Source organism: Chiroxiphia lanceolata, chromosome 19, assembly GCF_009829145.1.
Source record: "Chiroxiphia lanceolata isolate bChiLan1 chromosome 19, bChiLan1.pri, whole genome shotgun sequence".
Taxonomy (NCBI): Eukaryota; Metazoa; Chordata; class Aves; order Passeriformes; family Pipridae; genus Chiroxiphia; species Chiroxiphia lanceolata.
In genome coordinates, this window is record NC_045655.1 from 6,298,242 (window position 1) to 6,316,066 (window position 17,825).

General features: G+C 58.0%; 1 protein-coding gene across 3 annotated transcripts; it reads right to left on the reverse strand.

Annotated features, from left to right (window-relative positions):
• Nucleotides 1-371: 371 nt before the first annotated feature.
• RAB37 (RAB37, member RAS oncogene family) lies at nucleotides 372-15,991 on the reverse strand. 3 transcript variants are annotated; one of them, XM_032707061.1, is made up of 10 exons: nucleotides 15,884-15,991; nucleotides 10,499-10,609; nucleotides 6,212-6,322; nucleotides 4,137-4,178; nucleotides 3,916-3,982; nucleotides 3,778-3,830; nucleotides 3,199-3,264; nucleotides 2,365-2,421; nucleotides 2,033-2,109; nucleotides 372-1,919 (listed from the first exon to the last, which is right to left on the reverse strand). In XM_032707061.1, exons 1-10 carry the CDS (start codon nucleotides 15,941-15,943, stop codon nucleotides 1,814-1,816), a joined length of 750 nt encoding a protein of 249 aa, XP_032562952.1. In that variant the 5' UTR covers nucleotides 15,944-15,991; the 3' UTR covers nucleotides 372-1,813. The 3 variants fall into 3 exon arrangements, with proteins under 3 accessions (XP_032562952.1, XP_032562954.1, XP_032562953.1); XM_032707063.1 differs by lacking the exon at nucleotides 6,212-6,322; XM_032707062.1 differs by lacking the exons at nucleotides 10,499-10,609; nucleotides 15,884-15,991 and adding an exon at nucleotides 8,246-8,431.
• Nucleotides 15,992-17,825: the final 1,834 nt, after the last annotated feature.

Consider the following 17,825-nt stretch of genomic DNA (forward strand, 5'->3'; position numbering starts at 1 on the left):
AAGAGCCAACGTCTGTTTGTGTTCAAGCCATCCAGCATTTTTTGCAGACATCAGCCAAGCGGCAGCAGCAATGCCATTGGTGGGAAGATGGAGTTATTTGGGGAATGCTGGACTCCGCACCATGAGAACAGCAGGGGAGGAGGTTGGTTTTAATTTAACAGGCCATGTTTACTCTTCCCCTCTCACCTTTGGACTGTCTGAAATGTGCAACGAAAGCCCCAGTGGGGAGGAAGGGGCTGTGGGTGCTTCCCCCTCCCCATGGCTGCTCCCACGGCCCCACGGCTTCTCAGTGCCTGTGTGCAGCAGCCTCCCACGTTGCAGACCCAGGGCAGGGATTTCTCATGCAATAAACAACCAGACAGACACAAAGCTTCAAAAATATCCAGCTTTAATCTGTAAACTTGCAAAGACAGACCCAGGAGCAGTGCAGAGGCAAAGGAGGCACTGGGGCAGGTGAGAGACGAGCAGCTCGGGCGCAGGGCCAGGGAAGATGCTGACGGGGACAGATGTGCAGGACAGTCCCCAACTCCTACGTGCAGCAGTGCCATGCCCTCCACAGCTGCTCTTCACATGAGTGCTTCAGCTGCAGAACCAAATATTCACCATCTGACTGCCCTGGGTAGTGCTCAGGGGAGCAGGCGGTGTGCTGGAGGGGTCAGCAGTGCTGGGCTGAGCACCAGGGATGTGCAGCAACACGGAGGTCAAGCTTTGCCCCTGTGCCCTGCTGATGCCCAACAGAGCAGCATTTGCTGGCTGGAGGATCTCAGGCATCTGGTCTCTAGTGAGTGGGTTCCAGCTGCTGTTTGCCAGCAGCAGGAAGGAATAGTTGTGTTCCATGGGCAGCGATGGGAGAGAAACCCAGCCTGGCCTGGGAGCCAGCAGGGCTGGAGCATCACTCCAGCCCACAGTGAGCATCTCCTGCATGAGGCTGGAGATGGTTTAGTCTGGAGGGATTGAAAATAAAAAGGCTTTTCTTAAAAAAAAAAAAAGAATTCTTCTAATTCCCATGACTACAAGATGGGGAAAAATAAACTTGTTTCCAAATTGCTGTGTGTACTAGAAATGCCCCAAACATCGCTTGGGTGCTCCCAGGGGAGTTTTATTTCTTATGACAGTTGTATGGGCAGGGAGCAGGTTTGGCTGGACCCTTCCCCATCCCAGCCCTTCCCTCGAGCAGAGCCAGGATACAATGAGGATATCACTGCCCTCATGGTGGCATGAGGATAAAAGCCAACAGCAGCAACTGCAGCAGAGAGGAGCCACAGCCCAATGTGAGCGTTGGGGTGTGGGGCAGCCCGGGGGGGCAGAGCTGAGGATCCTTGGAGGGAAGCCAGAGCCTGGCAGCACCAGGGACACAGGGGCTGGATCAGGCCCTTCCAGTTGGACAAGAGCAGAACCGAGAGCAGGGATGGCTGCAAGGGAGGAGAGGGCTGGGGGCTGCAGGGGGGCTCATCCATGGCACACGCACTGCCCCTCCAGCTGCTCCAGGCGTCCCTCAGTGAGGTGTGTGGATGCGTCCTGGGTGATGGAGGCATCGCCGTGGCTCACTGGCCAGGCTGGCAGTCACCACATCGCAGTGATTCCCACAGTGGCACACAGCAAGCTCCAGGCGTTGCTCCACGGGGCAGCAGGATCTGGCCCCTGGATCCTGAAACTGGGGCGAGGGCCCTCCTCGTGCACTCTCTGCTCCGCTGTATTGTCCCATCCACCTTGGCTTGTTAGAGCCTGGTTCCCTCGGGCACTCGAGGGCAGGATCAGGCCCCTCTCTGTCTCCTGCCTGTGCCCCAGGGCTGCTGGCTCCTCCTGGCCGCCCTCAGGAGAAGACACAGCAGCTGGATTTCTTCTTCTGTGACTCGATATAATCGTGGATCTGGAAGCGGGGCTCGTCCAGCGGTTGCATCGCGCGCTGCTTCAGCTCCCTGCAGTGGTGGGGCTGTGTTACCCCCACACACACACTCCAGCATCAGTGTGGGAGGTGGTGGGGCTGCAGGGGACACCTCCCTTGCTCAGTCCCCTGGCCCCAGGTACTCACTTGGCAATGGCCAGGAAGGCCAGCTCCACGTTCATGCCTGTCTTGGCGCTCGTCTCCATGAAAGGCACCCCGTATTCCTGCAAGGGCAGCACGACCCCATCAGTGGCTATCCCCAGAACGCTCTCCTGCCCCTCTGAATCACTCGTTGCCTGACTAAGGCTTGGGGGCCATCTCCTCCCTGCCTTGCTCCAGATTTTTTATCTAAGTGACTGCCCGAGAGCCAGGAGGGTCTGGGCACCCATCAGAGGGGATGGCACAGCTGTATGGGGACCCTGAGTGACAGGCAACTGACTGGGGGAGATGAAGTTGGGTTAGACCCTGGCACAGCTCACCCTGGCCAGCGATGCTCCATCCTCTGTCCTCACAGCCCTCTCGCTGCTCACATCAGCCTGCCAAGGGAAGGAAAATGTCACCACACACCAGGCCAGCTGGCACCCTGGAGCATCTGGCAAGCAGGCAGTGTGGGGTGCTCACGGGGCTGACAGGAATGAGGGGCATGGGGGATCCAGGAGCATCCAGTGCCCAGAGAATCTGGGATCTGTGGAACATCTGGGACCTGGTGGCATCAAGGATATCAGGGGGCATCCAGGACCTTGGGGACATGGGGAATCTGGGGCAGCATCCAGTACCTGCAGGCATCCAGGACCCAGGGAGGCTCTGGTACCCTTCTGGGCATCAAGTACCCAGTATCATCCATGATCCAGAGGCATCCAGTTCCAGGGGAAAATCCAGTACCCAGTTGGGCACTGGGCACCCGGTAGCACCTAGGACCCCTGGAAAGGATCTGGGGCCTGGTTGGGCATCTGGGGCTTGGAGTAACCTGGGATTCAGGGGCGCATCCAGGCCAGAGTGGGCATCCCATAGCCAGCAGCATCCCATGCTGGGAGCATCCCATACTTGGAGCCTCAGCCTCGTGCTGCCCCCCACTGGTTGTCGGGAACCCTGCCCACCCCCCGGCCCCCTCCAAACCTCTGGGGTCATCTCTGGGGTCACCTCTGGGCCTGGCTGAGCCCAGAAAGGAGCAGAACCCAGCAGAGGGTGCAGGAAGGGTGCACACAGCTGGCAGGCAGAGCCCACTGAGCCCATCCCTGCACAGCCATTGGGATGGCCAGGGCATGGCACAGCACCACATGGCAAAGCACGGGGCCAGGGGACCCTGCATGCACCTTGTTGCCCAGCAGCATGATGACCACATCCTTCTGTGCGTACTCGTGGATCTCTGTCAGCCAGGCCTGCAGGGAAGTGGGGCTGTGTCGGGATGAGCGGTACCCCCATTCCTCCTGTCTCAGCCCTTACACCCCCATGGTATCCCTGTTCCTCCCTCCTCAGCCCTCACGTCCTCTTGGTAATCCTGCCCCTCCCCTCAGCCCTCACACCACCCCACAAGGACAGGGATAATGACTATTTTGTTGGCAAGGGAACTATTCCAGCATCAAAGCCGAACAGCCCTGAAAACGCCCCGTCTCCTGGCTACATCCCAAGCCTACGAGTAGTTCACATCCTTCCCAAACAGTGTTTTCTCCCTCCAGGCATTCTCCATGTCCCTGGACAAAACTCACCCAGCCATGTAGGACCCAGCCAGGTGCCCTGGGACGAGCTCCAGACTGGCTGAGTCTGGCCAAACCAGCCAGCACTTATTTGTAAAACAGGTTCCCAACTGCCCCAAACACCCATCCAGCCAAGCAGGGCACCCAATACCCCAATCCCTGTGGAGGAACACACTCCCGACCCACGGGGGGACTCACGCGGATGTTGTCAAAGGACATCTTGCTGGTGATATCGTAGAGCAGGAGCAGGGCTGGAGGGGAAGAGGCAGAGGCATTGTCACACTGCAGGGATGCATTCCAGGCAGTTCCCCTACCCCTGCCGGACCCCAAACCCACCTTGGGCATCCCTGTAGTAGGCGTGGGTGACGCTGCGGAACCGCTCCTGTCCTGCCGTGTCCCAGATCTGCCGAGAAGCCACCCCGGTGAGATCAGGGAGGGGAAAACCCCCCCAGCTGAGGATACCTCTGTGGCTCTGTGCCCCAACGTTCCATGATGCTCAGCCTGGGGAAGTTTCCAGCGATGTGGCTGGGAATTGCTTCCCCCTGCCCAGAACTCACCTGCAACTTCACCTTCACACCATCCACGGCCACCACTTTGTTCTGCAGAAAAGAAGGAGAGCACATTTATCAGCCCAGAGCATGTCTTGGCGCATGTGCCAGCCAGCCCTGGTGCAGAGCTGGCACTCCCCAGCCCCTCAGCTGCTCTCCTGTGGCCGGTGGAATGAAGCCAGGCTGCCCCTGGGGCTGGATGTTGCAGCCTCATTGCTACAAACCCTGATCCTGCTTGCTTGGCAGAGACATCCCAGAGCAGCAGTCCCTCTCTCTGGGATGGAAGAGAGCAGAACCAGTGGAGACAGGACAGCAAGATCCCAGCCTGCTTTGGGTGCGGTGTGTCACTCATCTCCTACAGCCAGCACCCTGTCCTGTGGCTCCTGGGTCCCCTAACAAGCCAGCTAATGATGCCAGCTGTCCTGCAAATCCCAGGGACACTGACCCACTCTGGCTTCTGCCAGGAAGCTCCAGGATTGCAGCAGTCCCTGTCTGCCTGGCCAGGGAAGTTGGGCAGAGCTGGGGAAGCGGGGAGGTCTGGATGAACCACACACAAATGTGCATTTATTAATAACACCTTGGTGTGCTTTTATAATGTTTGCCCACCAAAAAGCCCTGACCTTTCTGTCAGGATTCCTCTGCTCCGTGTGCTGGAGGAGCCAGCTCTGTGCTAAAAATTCGGGTTATTTACAGCAATTTAAGGGCTTTGGGTGCTACAAGCTTCCTGGGGACACTCAGTGGATGATTTGGGTGTCCTGCTCAGGTATCCTTGACGGTGGGAGCCTTGCTTGGTCCTTAAATGTGGTTGCTAACACTGAGCTGGGGGGTTGCATGTAGCACACAACTTTATCCAGTGTGGCAGGAGGAAATCTCCTGGGTCATGATGGTTTGCAGTCAGGCAACTGGGCTGGGACTGGGAAAGGGAAGAGGCACTTCCATGTGAGCAGGAAAGGCAGCTATCAGGGCTTAAGCAACAGCTCTACTCAACTCGGAAGCGCACGGACTTCTCTCCAGAGGCCAGAAGAAAGAAACGCAGAAGTTACTGAAAAGCTATTTTTAAGACTCTTAAAGAATTGTACTTGGAGGGATGAGTCTGAAAAGAGAAGACCCCTATAAATAATTCGGTTGCCTGGAATTGTTTGAAGTGGAAATTCAGCCCATGTGGAGATGACAAAACTTGAGCAAATGGGCTGGATAAAACAAAAACGTGCCCTAGGAGACTCTGGAGATTTCCTACCAGCAGTGAGCCGTGAGCTGCTGGAGGAGATGCTTGCACGAGGCAGAGCAGGTACCTGAGGACTGGCAACACCCTCAGGGACACCAGTGCCGAGCCCAGCAGAGGAACACAGGAGATTTTACCTTTCATGACTTTATCAGAAGGACAGGCCTCATAACTCCTCCAAAGCAAACCCATAGCCCTCTCTGTCCCCCGGGCCCTGCTCACCAAGCCCCCAGTTTCACCACAAGGCGGGAAACCAGAGCAGCTGCAGCTGTGGGAGCAGAGGAAGCAGCGACCGCGCTCCACACGTGTCGGATGTTGCAGGCAGAGCCCTGCCTGGGGACACCCCCGTGACTTCCAGCCTGCTGAAATGCTGCTCTGCCCTGTGCTGCAAACAGCTCTGCCTCCCTGAACACCTCCAGAGAGACCCTGCCGCTGAAATTTGGTGAGCAGAGAGCAGCACGGGGGTTTGAACAGGATTTGATGATCCTAACAACTACTCAGCAGCCCATTTCAGCCCTTTCAAAGCACAAGGTTACAACAGCCAGAGTTGTCCCCGCCAGCCCTTGGCCTCAGCCCAGCTGGTGGAGCATGTTGGCCGCCCACTACACCCCCAGCCCACACACCCAGCCAGGATGAGCTAAACCCAGGCTGTTTGTTGATTTAAAGACAAGAGGTGACAACACCAGTGGGCTCTTCTGTCTGTTGCTGCTCTCCTAGGGAGAGGTGGGAGGGTTTCAGCAAGTGACTGCTGCTGGTTGGGAGTTTATTTGGGGTGCAGAGGCTGTTCCCCCTTCCCAGCACCCCATCCTGGTCGAGGTGGGGGTCGGGGAAGGCAAGGGGCTGGCAGCTGTGGTGGTCTCACCCGGAAATCTATGCCCACGGTGGCTATGAACGTCCCGGAGAGAAAGGCCCCGTCTTTGAACTGGAGCAGGAAGCAGGTTTTCCCCACGCCCGAGTCTCCAAGTAACATCACCTGCAAGATGTGTGCAGGGAGAGGTGTCAGCAGGAGGGGCAGCATCACTGAGTGGTGCTGAGCTCCCCCTCAGACCCCTCTGTCCCTTTGTTTCTTTCTCCAGGGCTAGTCCTGCCGGGTTTAGGGAGCCCCGTGGGAGCTGGGGGTAGGATGGGACCCCCAGAGGTGCAGCCAAACGGTGTCCCAGGGCAGCAAAGCATCCACAGCCACGGAAGAGGGGGAGAGCAGAAGATGAGACCTGGCGGGAAGGCAGGTACTGCAGCAAGAAGAGATGTTTCCTAGCCAGCCCCTGGCCATCTCCCAGCTCAGGAGGCTCCTGGAAAACCGGCAGTATCTCCCAGATTCCTGGAGCCACCTCCGCCCACGCGTTGCCCCTGGCCCGGGTGTGCCCAGCCCGAGAGCTGCTGATGCATGGCTTGGGCAAATCCCGTGTGTCCGGGACTCTGTCTGTGCCCAGGGCCCTGCCTGCTGCAGACACCAATGCAAACACGGTGCTTTTTCCCCTCCTGCTAAGCAAACAGGCTCAACCCCGGGCTCCCTGGCCACTCCAGCACCACCGGACCCAGGCAGGCAGCAGCCAGGACGGGCTCCATAGTCACAGCCTTTCCCGATGCTGTGCTCTTCCTGCTCACCTGCAGCAGCCTGTTCCTGCCCAGCAATCATTAACCTAACTCTGCCTGCATCTGTCCCCTGATGAAAAATGGCAGTGAGCAGGACTCCAGCAAAAAGGTCCATTCCCACACTCCCACCCTGCCGGGATGCTGGAGCCTGCAAAGCAAACCCCTTCAGCCCCATTGCCTCTGTGACAGGCAAACACAGTGAGCCACCTTCCACGGGGATGGCACAGCAAATGCCAGAGCTGGGGGCTGGAAATACTTTGCCTCCTGCCAACTCACTTTGCTGGTCAAGTCCTTCCCTGACCCCGGAGGGCAGCTGGGAACACCCCTTTCTGCCTCCACCTCACTCCCTCAAACATAAAAATTGCCCTCCACTGAGATGAGTCAGAGCAGAGAGGATAAAGGCAAAGGAATGAAAATGGTTTAGGGAAAGTGGCAGCATGCAGAACCGCTTTGAGAGCCGGCTAAGCAAGGCAGCAGGAGGTGTTTGGGCTGACACCAGCAGTGCTGAGCTCGGCCTGGGGCTGCATATTAAATCTTTCAGGTAAAAGGTTCATTGCTCCTGTGCCTCCCCTGAGCTGCCGGGAAAAAGAATGTGCTTCCTGGGGCAGCCCTCGCCCGATCCGGGATGGGGAAGAGGGGAGCACTCAGGGAGGAGGGTTCCCACCCCAAGGCTTGGCAGGGGGGCAGAGGCATTTGCAAGGCGGGGGGCTGCGGGGTGGGAGAGGGAGTAGGTCCTGGACTGGCTCTGGGGCACACACACTGCTGCCTCCTCGGAGCCCTTGGAGTGCTGTGATTGGCTGGATGGGGTCCTGCTTCCCCTGCCCTCGCCATGGGGGGCACCACTGTCGGGCTGGCAGGAGCCCTTTGCCTGAAGCAGGTCAGGACAGGCTTTCAGAAGGCAGAGTTCGGCCCTGACCCCCCCCGGGGAGTCCTCCCAAAGCCCTGCAGCTGGTCCCTCCCATTGCCGCTGCCGGGCAGGGACACCCCTGGGGCACAGACCTCCCCCCGCCCCCGGCAGGGCCCCCCTATCTCCACCTCCCAGGGAGGGAGGACCCCCATCCCCACACCTGCAAGATCTGGGCACTCCCAGGGCTGGGGGGATTCAGCTGGGGCTGCTGCCTTCTTCCCCTTCCCCGTCTCGCGGCCGCTTCCTGGGCGCGATAGCAGCAGCGGAGGAAGCGGGCGGCCCCCGGCACGCCCTCGGACCCCTCTCGGTCTCCCTCGGGTCAGTGGACAAACCCTAACCTCCAGCCCTGGCAGGGATTGGTGGTTCCATCCCTTCTCATCCCGCGCTGCCTCCCACCTTGCCGGCCAGCTCGTAGTCCCGGGGCGACGCCGGAGGGTCCCCACTGCCTTTCGGGGCTTCCCCGCTCCCCGCCGGGGGTGTCCCGGTCTCCGCCGCCCCGTCGGGGCCGCTCATGGTGCGTCCGAGCGGAGCCGCCGAGTCCCGACGCCGCGGGACCAGCGGGAGCCGCGGCCCCACCCGCCTTCCTCCTCCTCTTCCTCCTCCCCCTCCTCCCAGGCCAATGCCACCCCCGAGGCTGTGCCCCGGCGGCCTCCGTGCCCAGCCCGGCCACGGGATGAGGAAGAAGAAGCTGAAGGGTGGTAACCTGCCCCGCTGCACCCCCACACCGGGGACCCCCGGGGTGCTTAGGTTTGCCAGAGGCTGGGCTGCACCGGCCGGCGGGCAGAGCACTGGCACATCCCTCCCGGCAGATGGATGGGGAGAGGAGGAACAGCTCACCCCACAACTGAACAGCCCCCTGTCCCACACGGGGTGTAGGGATGGAGACCATGGTGCTGCCAAATCCCACCCTGCCACACCGGGACAGCGGGGATGGCAGCTCCCACTCCCACCCCAGGGTGGGGGGTTTGTCCCATCCGCTGCAGCCCCAGCGGTGCCGAGCTGGGTGAGCACCAGGGTGCAGCAAAGCCGGGGGGAAGCGGGAGCAGCCGCCGTTACCCGGAAGCCGCGCTCTGTTCCGAGCCGGTTCCTGCATTTCGGCCGGGACGGCTGCCAGACCTCCCGCTCCCCCGGCTGCTCACAGCCCCCCGCATCCTACACCAGCCTCTGGGGCTCGGCTCATAGCACACTTCGTTTGGGAAAAGCCCAAGCACGGGAATGAAGGAGAAGCCCCCGGAGAGAGATAGGGATGTTGTATTATCCAAAAACTAACTCTGTAAAACCCCATCCGTGCCCACACACTGCAGCTGCCCAAGGTCTTCAGCCTTACAGGCACCACTCCAAGGATAGGAGCCTTGAGCTCCCTCTCATCTATTTTCCCTGTAATACCCTGCCATCTCTCCCATGCCAGGGCTAATCTGAGGGCAAACCCCATCCCTGCTCATGCCACTGGGATCCAGGGGTGCAGGGCTCCAGTGCAGAGCTGTGCCCCTCGCTGCTCTGCGGGTGAAGGCCACGGGTGGCTGTGGGAGGGCTGATGGCAGAGATGCCCTCTGTGATGGCACCCGCCTCTGCACCTTCCTGGGACACCGGCCCCTGCTCCAGCCAAGCCTTCCTCTGCCCCTCAGGAAATAGAACCTGTATTTCCAGTCCTGTAACTGTGCTCAGACCCAGCTGGGGGATTTATAGTTTATATATGCTCTTTGGCCAGGAAAGTGCCCAGAGCTGGAGGCTGGAGGCACTTGGAGCTCCTGGAAGTGGCTGAGCTTTCCTGCAGCTCACTGGGGAAGGGGCTGGAAGGATATGGCAAACCATGCTGGAGCTCGTGGAGTTGCCTGGGCAGGAAAGACGCCTGGCCGAGCATCACTTCCACACGCTGGCATTTGCTGCAGGAGGAGCAAGGCAGCCAGGAGCCGGCAGAGATCAGTAGTGTGGCTGAGCTTCCTCTGCCTGCCCACAGGGATGCCCTTGGCTGACAGCCCCTGGGCTGCTTGGCCCCAGACTCCCCACACCGGTACCACATGTTTTCCTGCTTCCTTGGCCTGGACAAGAGAGAAAATCCCTGTGGGTAATAGCATCCCCATGGGTAACAGCCCCTTGCTGAGCCCCAGCCCTTGCCACGATGCTGAAGGGATGACAATTTCTCTGGGGTGAGGTCTCAGCACTGTCCCTGTCCTGACCTCCCTCAGGAGAGGGGACACACACATCAGAGCCACTGGAGACCCTGCGGCAGCTCTGCAAATAGCTCTGGATGGCAGCCGAGTGCTTTTCCCAGGCACTGTCACCATCTGCCTGACTTTTTGTGAGGGCCCTGGGCTGGACACAGGCAGGGCACAGGCTGGCATCTTCCTGGCAGAGCAGGGCTACTCCAAAAGCAGCCTTCCATGTGTGATGCAAGAGGCTGCACTCAGACATGGCCCCACCGAGTCTTTTGGGATGTGGAGCTTTGTCCATCCATCCCTCTAAGCAGTCCAAAGCACGCCAACAAACACACGGCCAAACTGGGCCTCTGATCCAGCAGCACCAAAGAAAATTATCCAATTCTTTGTGCTTAAAACTGATCAGAATCACAGATTCATAGATTCTGATTCCCAAGTAAAGCTGCTCCTCATGATTGGTGGACAACCCAGGGACCAGGGATTGGGCTCTTACCGTAAACCCGATGCCCACAGTGGCGGAGAAGGAACCAGGAATGAACTTGCCCTGGTCAAACTGGACCAGCAGAGACGTCTTCCCCACACCGCTGTCTCCAACCAGGATTGTCTGCAAGGACCATGTAAAGATGTGTCAGCAGGGGTGCAGGTGATGCTGGAGCCTGCAGGCACAGTGAGCAGCCGGGGGCCAGATATTTGGGGAGGGCCTGTTGGAAAACCTCTTTGGGAGGACTCTGGGGTCACTGGATTAGGTCCAAAACTGTTTAGTAAAGAGAGCATCTCCTGCAGCTGCTGCACAGAGCTGTAGTCACAACCACGCAGCCTTGCTGGGTCACTGGGCAGCCTTTGTGCTACTTTACTGCTGTGAACCCACAGCACTCCCCCCAGAAGGCTGCTGGGTTTAAACTCATGGCACCCCTCTGCCTCTCCAGCCCTCCATGGGAAGTCCCAGGGCTCTCCCACGGGGAGCAAGGGTTGCTTGTCCCTGAGCAGGAGGGGTGAGGGAGCTGTGCGGGTGTCAGAGCTGAGGTGGTGCTGTCACCTCCTGAGAGCTGCCAGCCCATAGTCCTGGTACCCACATTGCACCCCTGAGGAGCCAATCTTCCCTTCTGCTCCTGTCCCTCCAAATCCTTGACCTAAGCGAGACCTGCAGTGCAAACACAACACCCTCCCTCTCCTCTGTCGGTGTCTGGGTTTTGTCCAGAGCTACTGGAGCAAACACTCCCATCCTTTCAGGAAACCAAGGCACTTTCAACCCTTTTGCAGGGACATAAGTTAAAATAAACACTCTGCTAACAGGCTTCTTGCTCAGAAGTGGATTTGGCTCTGTCTTTCAGGACATGGGTGTTCCTGCAGATGCAGTTCTGGAAAACACTGAGTGTCCCCTCTGTCACGGGGCTGCTGTCACCCCTGAGGCTGCAGGGCTGAGCCAACGAGGTGCTGGGGTGGAACCTCCCCACTCTCTGCATCCACCTCTGCTGCACTTGGCTGTATATGTTGTTTCCCCTCTTGATTTCTGTTTAGTCCAATGCAGCTCCAGCAGCCCTTCTCCATCCTGGGACACCTCAGCCCTTTGTCCCCACCCTGGAAGGTGCTTCAGCATCTTCCCAATATCCAGAGGAGTCTACACGCATGGCTGATCCCATTCCTGCATCACCTCCCCTGCCCTGAGGCGCCTCGGTGTGTAACCTACTCTGGCACCACTTCAGACACTGTGTGTCCCCCTTGTGAAGTGCAGGATGAGCGTGAAGGAATGTGTTTAACCAGGTGCACAAACAGCCCCGGCAGACCAAGGCCTGATTCCATGCCCTGGGAGGCCATGCAGGTTCCAGACACCAGGCACATACCACAGCACCCAGCACCGTGCTTCCTGCCATCCCACAGACCCCAAAGAAGTGACCTGAAGCCAAAATCCAAGGAGCTTGAGGAGAACCACAAGCAACGCAGGAGCATGGTCTGGCAGGAGACCATCATCCTGCCTTGCATAAAGCGCTGCCCCACAACCTGCCTGGAGCCTGTTCACCACGACACGCTTCAGTGAACGCTCACTGTGGTGAATCAGCGCTTTACCACAGAAAAAAACATCCCAAACACCAAACATCTCCTGGGAAAAGCCTGACCTGACGGGTGGAGCTGCTGGCAGGAGGAAGCCTTGCACCTCTGCCAGACGCACGCTGCTGCACAGACCTGAGTGCTGAGAGGCAGCGACCTGCGTCCAGATCCGCAGCCGGAGATTTCTCCCTCCTCCCTAACTAGGCTGTTTGCAGGTCACTTGTACATTCAGAGCAGCCTCGTGAGCTGGGAGCCTGCACAGGAGCTGGGGGGATGTTCAGAGGCAGAAATGTCTGGGTGAAGCCCTGGCACGTGGGCCAGAGGAGCTGGGTCATCCCTTTCCCTGAGGAAAATTTCCCTGCCCAGGTCCCCTTTGGCTTTGCCCTGGGGCCCAGAACCTTTCCCTGTGCAGAGATCACAATATGCCTGGGAGCAGCCTCACAGGAAAACACCCCAAGAATTCATTACCATGCGGCTCCTGCACTCCAGTCCTGCATTTTTTTTTGTGCTACACACTATTTCCAGGCAAAATACTGGTCCTGGGAGGTGCAACAAGACTGATGCACCCTGCAGCGCTGTCTTTGGGAGCAGTTAATGCAGAGAAAAGCATTAATTATGGAGGGAGGAGAGCTGGCTGGAATGAGCACCAGAAAACCTCCAGAGCCCAAGGTTTACAGAGAACATGTATAAAAGGCAGATTCCCCTATTAATAATTTAAATGGGATTTATAATAGAGACAACTCATGAATTGCTTCATGACTTAATCATAACAGTAAAAGTTGGCCTGGATTAGCCAAGAGATATTCCTAACCACTTTAGGAAAACCTCATGGGCTCCGTGGAGGGACTGCACGGTGGAAATCACTGTGACCCTCCTGGCTACCAAATAAATATAACATAAGAATAGAAACCCCACTGTGGAGAGGATGTGGCCAGCTCTTGAAACCTCAGGCTGGATATACCTGAGTCATGACAGCAAAAAGTCTCCCAGTGACAAAGTTCTGTACCTGTCTTACCTCTTGCCCTCATCCTCAGCCACAGCCTGGCCTCCTCAGCACCCCCTCAGCCCCCAAGGTTTTCCCAGTTTTTTTCTCTGTCTAGAAAACTTTGGCAAAATGTTGCAAGATTCCTTTTGGTTCTGTCATTCCTCTCTGCATGGGGATGTGGGGATGGAGCAGGGTTTTGCCAGGGCTGGGCAAGGCACAGAGGGAAACCTTCCGAAAAAGACCTGTCCACCTGCTCTGCCTTAGGGAAAGAGAAAATACCTCTCCCCACACCTTAAATTAGTAGTTTTGTGGCTAAATCAGACCTAGATGAATCACATCCAGTCAAAATCATTGCTGGCTCAGCATAGTCTGTAGGGACAAGGCAAAGCAATGGAGTGGTGAGGGCAAACCTATTCAAACTTCCCCTACCTGTGCTGGCAGCCAGCTAGCAAAGGGGGTATTTTGACCTAACCTGCTGAGGGAAGATGGGTTTACAGGGCTGTCATGGCAGCATAGGGAGGTGACTGCTGCATTTCCAGTGCCTGCCAGGCAGGAGGAGATCTGGGACAGAGCGTGTGGGTTGAGGTTGTCTTCCCAGTTCATTTCTGAGCTTTAGCATGTGGTTCCTGGACTTGAGCTAAATGTAGCTAGCGGAGGCCTGATAGGATAAAGCCCCAGTCAGGGGGATGCTGGGAGGGTGGAACTGCCCTCTACAGGCTCTGCTGTTGCTCTCAGAGAGTGGCTGAAGGCCCAAACACAAAGGTTTGTGCTCAGGTGACCAGGATTTATCACAACAAATTGTGGCAAAGGTGTACGTGCACCCCAGCACAGCTGCCTGCAGAGCTCAGCTGGGACATAGCCCTGGGAGAGCTCTGACAGCAAAGCTGTGGCTGCTTTCAGCCCCTCACTCTCAGGGACTCTCAGAGGTGCATTTCTGTGACTTATTTTTACCTCCTCTATATAACAAAATTGTGCTGTCTCTCCCCTTCTCCAAGCAATGCTCCAGGGTAACTTGGTTGCTGCTGGGTGCTGCTTGAAGCCGTTCTGTGCCACAGGAATACTCCAGGGCTGTCCCCACCTACCCAGGCACTATTTCACCATGGCCAAGACCCTTACACTGACTTGAGACAGAGCCCAGGGCCCTCTGCCAGCTCAGCTGGGCCCTTGCCCTGGCAGAGGCTGTATTTCAGCCCTGCAGACATGAGCTCTAGAGCTGTGTATCAAACAAAAGCTGGCTCAGATCACACAGGAGATCCCTGTTTGCAAACCCCCTGCTAACACCTTGGATCAACAACAGCCAAGGAACACATCCTCTGCCACTGGGGCTTGTTCCAGGTAAATAGGTCCAGGAATTCCACAAGAGGAAGAATGATTTGGCAATGGGTCAAACCACCTGCAAGCAGAACTCAGCATTTTGTGTCAGGTGAAACTCTTCTGGAACAGCCCAGAACAAACCTCTCCTGTTCCTGCTTTGGTTTGCTCCTGGCCCATTTCCTCCCCAGACCTGGGTCTAGCCACCAGCCAGAAATCACTTAACCTTTGTCTCCACAGTGCAAAGCTCTCTGGGGTTTCTCGGCACATCTGAAATGTGATTCCTTGTGCAGACACAAGATCTAGTGAGGTATTTGCTGCCTCACACCCCTGGAGTGAGTGCAGGCTTGTTTTTGCAAGATTAGCAACCTAGCCAGGAAAAATACCAAGGGAAACAGCAGGGAACAAGGGACTGGGATGGTTATTTGCCTGGGCAGCTCTTCTGCCCAGAGACTCATTTCCACCAATGTCATTCCTTAACAGCAGCTCGTTGCTGGAGAAGAGAGAGTTAAAGCTCTGCAAAGAATCCAAGTTTCTCCAGTCATCCCTGGAGGCATGTCCTACGTACTCTGTGTACAACAGAAATGAGAGCTGATAGTAATTGATATTTTTCTGCTAATCAAGGGCTGGGCACATTGCCCTGAGTACAGCAGGATACAGAACAGACTGGCATTTGTAAAGAGTGATCCACACAGCCCCAGCCCTTTCCCCTGCCTTGCCCCATCCCTGTTTTTCCCCTGCTCCCCGAGGGGTGCCTGTCCCTGCACAGTCACTGGGGACTGCAGTAAAGCACCGTGAGGACAGCAAGCAGAACGGATGGGTGGATCTGACAGAGATCAGTGTCTCTTCCATGACTCCAGGAGTTGCAGGGCAGCGTCTGACTGCAGGGAGCAAAAGCCTGCTGTCCCCGCAGCAGAGCCTGAGTTCCCCAGGTCTTGCAGGGACAGCAGCAGCCCTGACCACCCTCCGTGCAAGTGGAGTTACAAAACACAGTCCCAGAAACCCCGCAGAAGAGGATTTCAAAGGAAGGAGGGCAGGAATGGATGTCTCTTGGAACACAACTATTTCGTAGCAGGGAAGTCTCGACTCCCTAGGCTGCCTCTGGCAAACAGAGCCCCGGGGTTCCGTTCCCCCCGACCCGCCCTGAGCGCGCACAGGACAGCGGGAGCGGCTGAAGGGCGGCTGCGGGCTGTGCCGCGGGGCTGGCCCCGTTCCAGCGCTCCTGCCTTCCCCAACACGCCGAATCCTGCCATCCCCCTTCCCACCGTCACCCGGGAGGTGGCTGGAACCGGGGCCAACCCCTGCGGTCTGTCCAGCCCCGGGAAGGGGAGAGAGCTGCAGCCGCATCCCCCCACGGCCGCGCCGGGATGGGGGGTGTCGGACGGACCTCATCGGGGGACGAGGAGAGAGAAGGGGAGAGGGATGCAATTTGTCCGCAAGTGCAATTAGTCTCCCTGCCCTGTATGCCCCCACCCCCGTGCACTCTGCAGCCCCATCCCCGGTCCCCCCCATCCCCATCCCCATCCCCAGCCGTACCTTGTGCAGCAGCGCCTCGTTGTATCCGTCCCCCCCCGGGCCGGCGGCGTAGGACCCCATGGCCGGGGGGGATCGGGGGGCACCGGGCAGGGCCGCCCCTGCAGCACCGCGGACAGCGCCCGGCCCCGCTCAGCACCGCGGGCAGCGCCCGCCCCGCTCGGGACCGACGGCCCGGCTCGGCCCCGCAGTCCCGGCCCGGTTCGGCACAGCCCGGCCCCGCTGGGTCCCCGCAGGACAGCGCAGCGGTGCCCGGCGCTCCTCGCCGCCGCTCGCAGGGTTCCCCCGCCCGGAGGAGGCGGCGGGGGGGGCGCGGGGGGAGGCCGGTCCCGCCCGGGGGCGGGGAGGCGGAGGGAGCTCCCCCCACGCCGGCAGAGCCCGCTGGTCCCTCTCCCCCTCCCCATCTCCGACCGCCGTGATGGAGCCCCCCCTGCTCTACAGAGCCCGGGGCTCCGTCCTCGCCACCGGGAATCGCCGCCTTTCCTCCCTCCGCTGCAGGAAGCGCCCACGGGGCACGGTCAGCCCTGCATCGGCTCCAATCAGCTGCCGAGCTGAGAGAGCGGGGCCAGGTCCGCTGCGCTGCTCCAGCCCCGGCTCGTTGGCACTCACGTTAGGGAGCCCTATGCCCTGACCAGGGCTGTGCCGGCTGACACCCCTCCAGCTGCCAGCCCACACAGATGTTGGGTGTCCGCGGGCAGGGGGTGAAGCACAGAGCTGCCTGGTCACTAGGGTGTCACCCCAAGGAGGGGCAGCAGATCATGCTAGCCAGGTGATTGCAGCTTCTTTGCCAAACTGGTGTTGAGCCTGTTGACCTCGGCAGGTCCCCTTCGGAATCCCACTGCATTTACAGAGCCTGGTTAGGACCCTGCTTGGAGTGAAAAACAAATAGTATTTAGAAACAGGAAGAATCTGTGCCTAAACCTGGAGGTGACAGCTGATATCTCATTGAGATCTCTTCTTTACAACTCCCTTTAGAGCAATCTGATGTTGTTGATTGCACTGGAAATAAACTAATCTTTACCGAGAAGTTTATTTAAGAGAAATTCAGTCTCCTGTTCCCTCCTTCCAGATCAGCAGATGGCCCTAAGCCAGAGGAACAGACCATGCTTCCAAGAGCCATCTGCACCTGTCCGATTGCTGTTTGACTGCCTGGGCCTGACATTGCTAATTATATCTGCCCATTATTTCCTCTGACTGCAGAGACAGTTCTGCTGGGTCAGATGATCAGACTTGGCAAACAACAGCCAGAAAAAGTGAAAAACAACCCAGAGGGATGGGGTGTTTTAGACTCATCTGAAGCTGAGATGACCAGCCCAACCTGACACAGACCATCGTGTAACCAGACCACTCATTGGCCTCATGCACTGAAAAATAATCAATAGCATAAAAATAAATGATATCACGAGCTCTAGTGTCTGGATCAGATAACTGACAAGTGGTGCAGCCAACACAGTAGTTCAACATAATGCACACACTCCACAACAAGTAGGGCCAGGAAGATGAGAGCAGCAAACCTCACAGTGGCTTCAACAAAGCCAGGGCAACTCTGTTCTCTTAAACACACCAAGACCTGCTAAAACTCTCATGGATGTCAGCACAGTCCTTTTCATGGGTCACACGGACCCCAGAGACCCAGATCTGCTGCATGTACCATGTGGCTCTGACCGGGGCACCCAGGCTGTGCTGGTACTCAGACAAATCTCTCCCAGAAGCTGGGATGAACTTAACCCCCGGTGAAGAGGAGAGTAACCCCCTCAAAGGCCCATCAGGTCTGAGGCTCCAGACCTGCTTATCCCTGGATGGAAATTTCTGGCAGGTCCCTGCTGCAGGAGAGGTTCTGGGGCTCAGAGAGCATCCTCTGACCCTTCTCAGCTCCAGCAACATTTGTTTCCTTTTCTGAGTCCCAAAGGAGAGCGGGGAGGAGCTGCTGCTGGGCGAGAAGCGC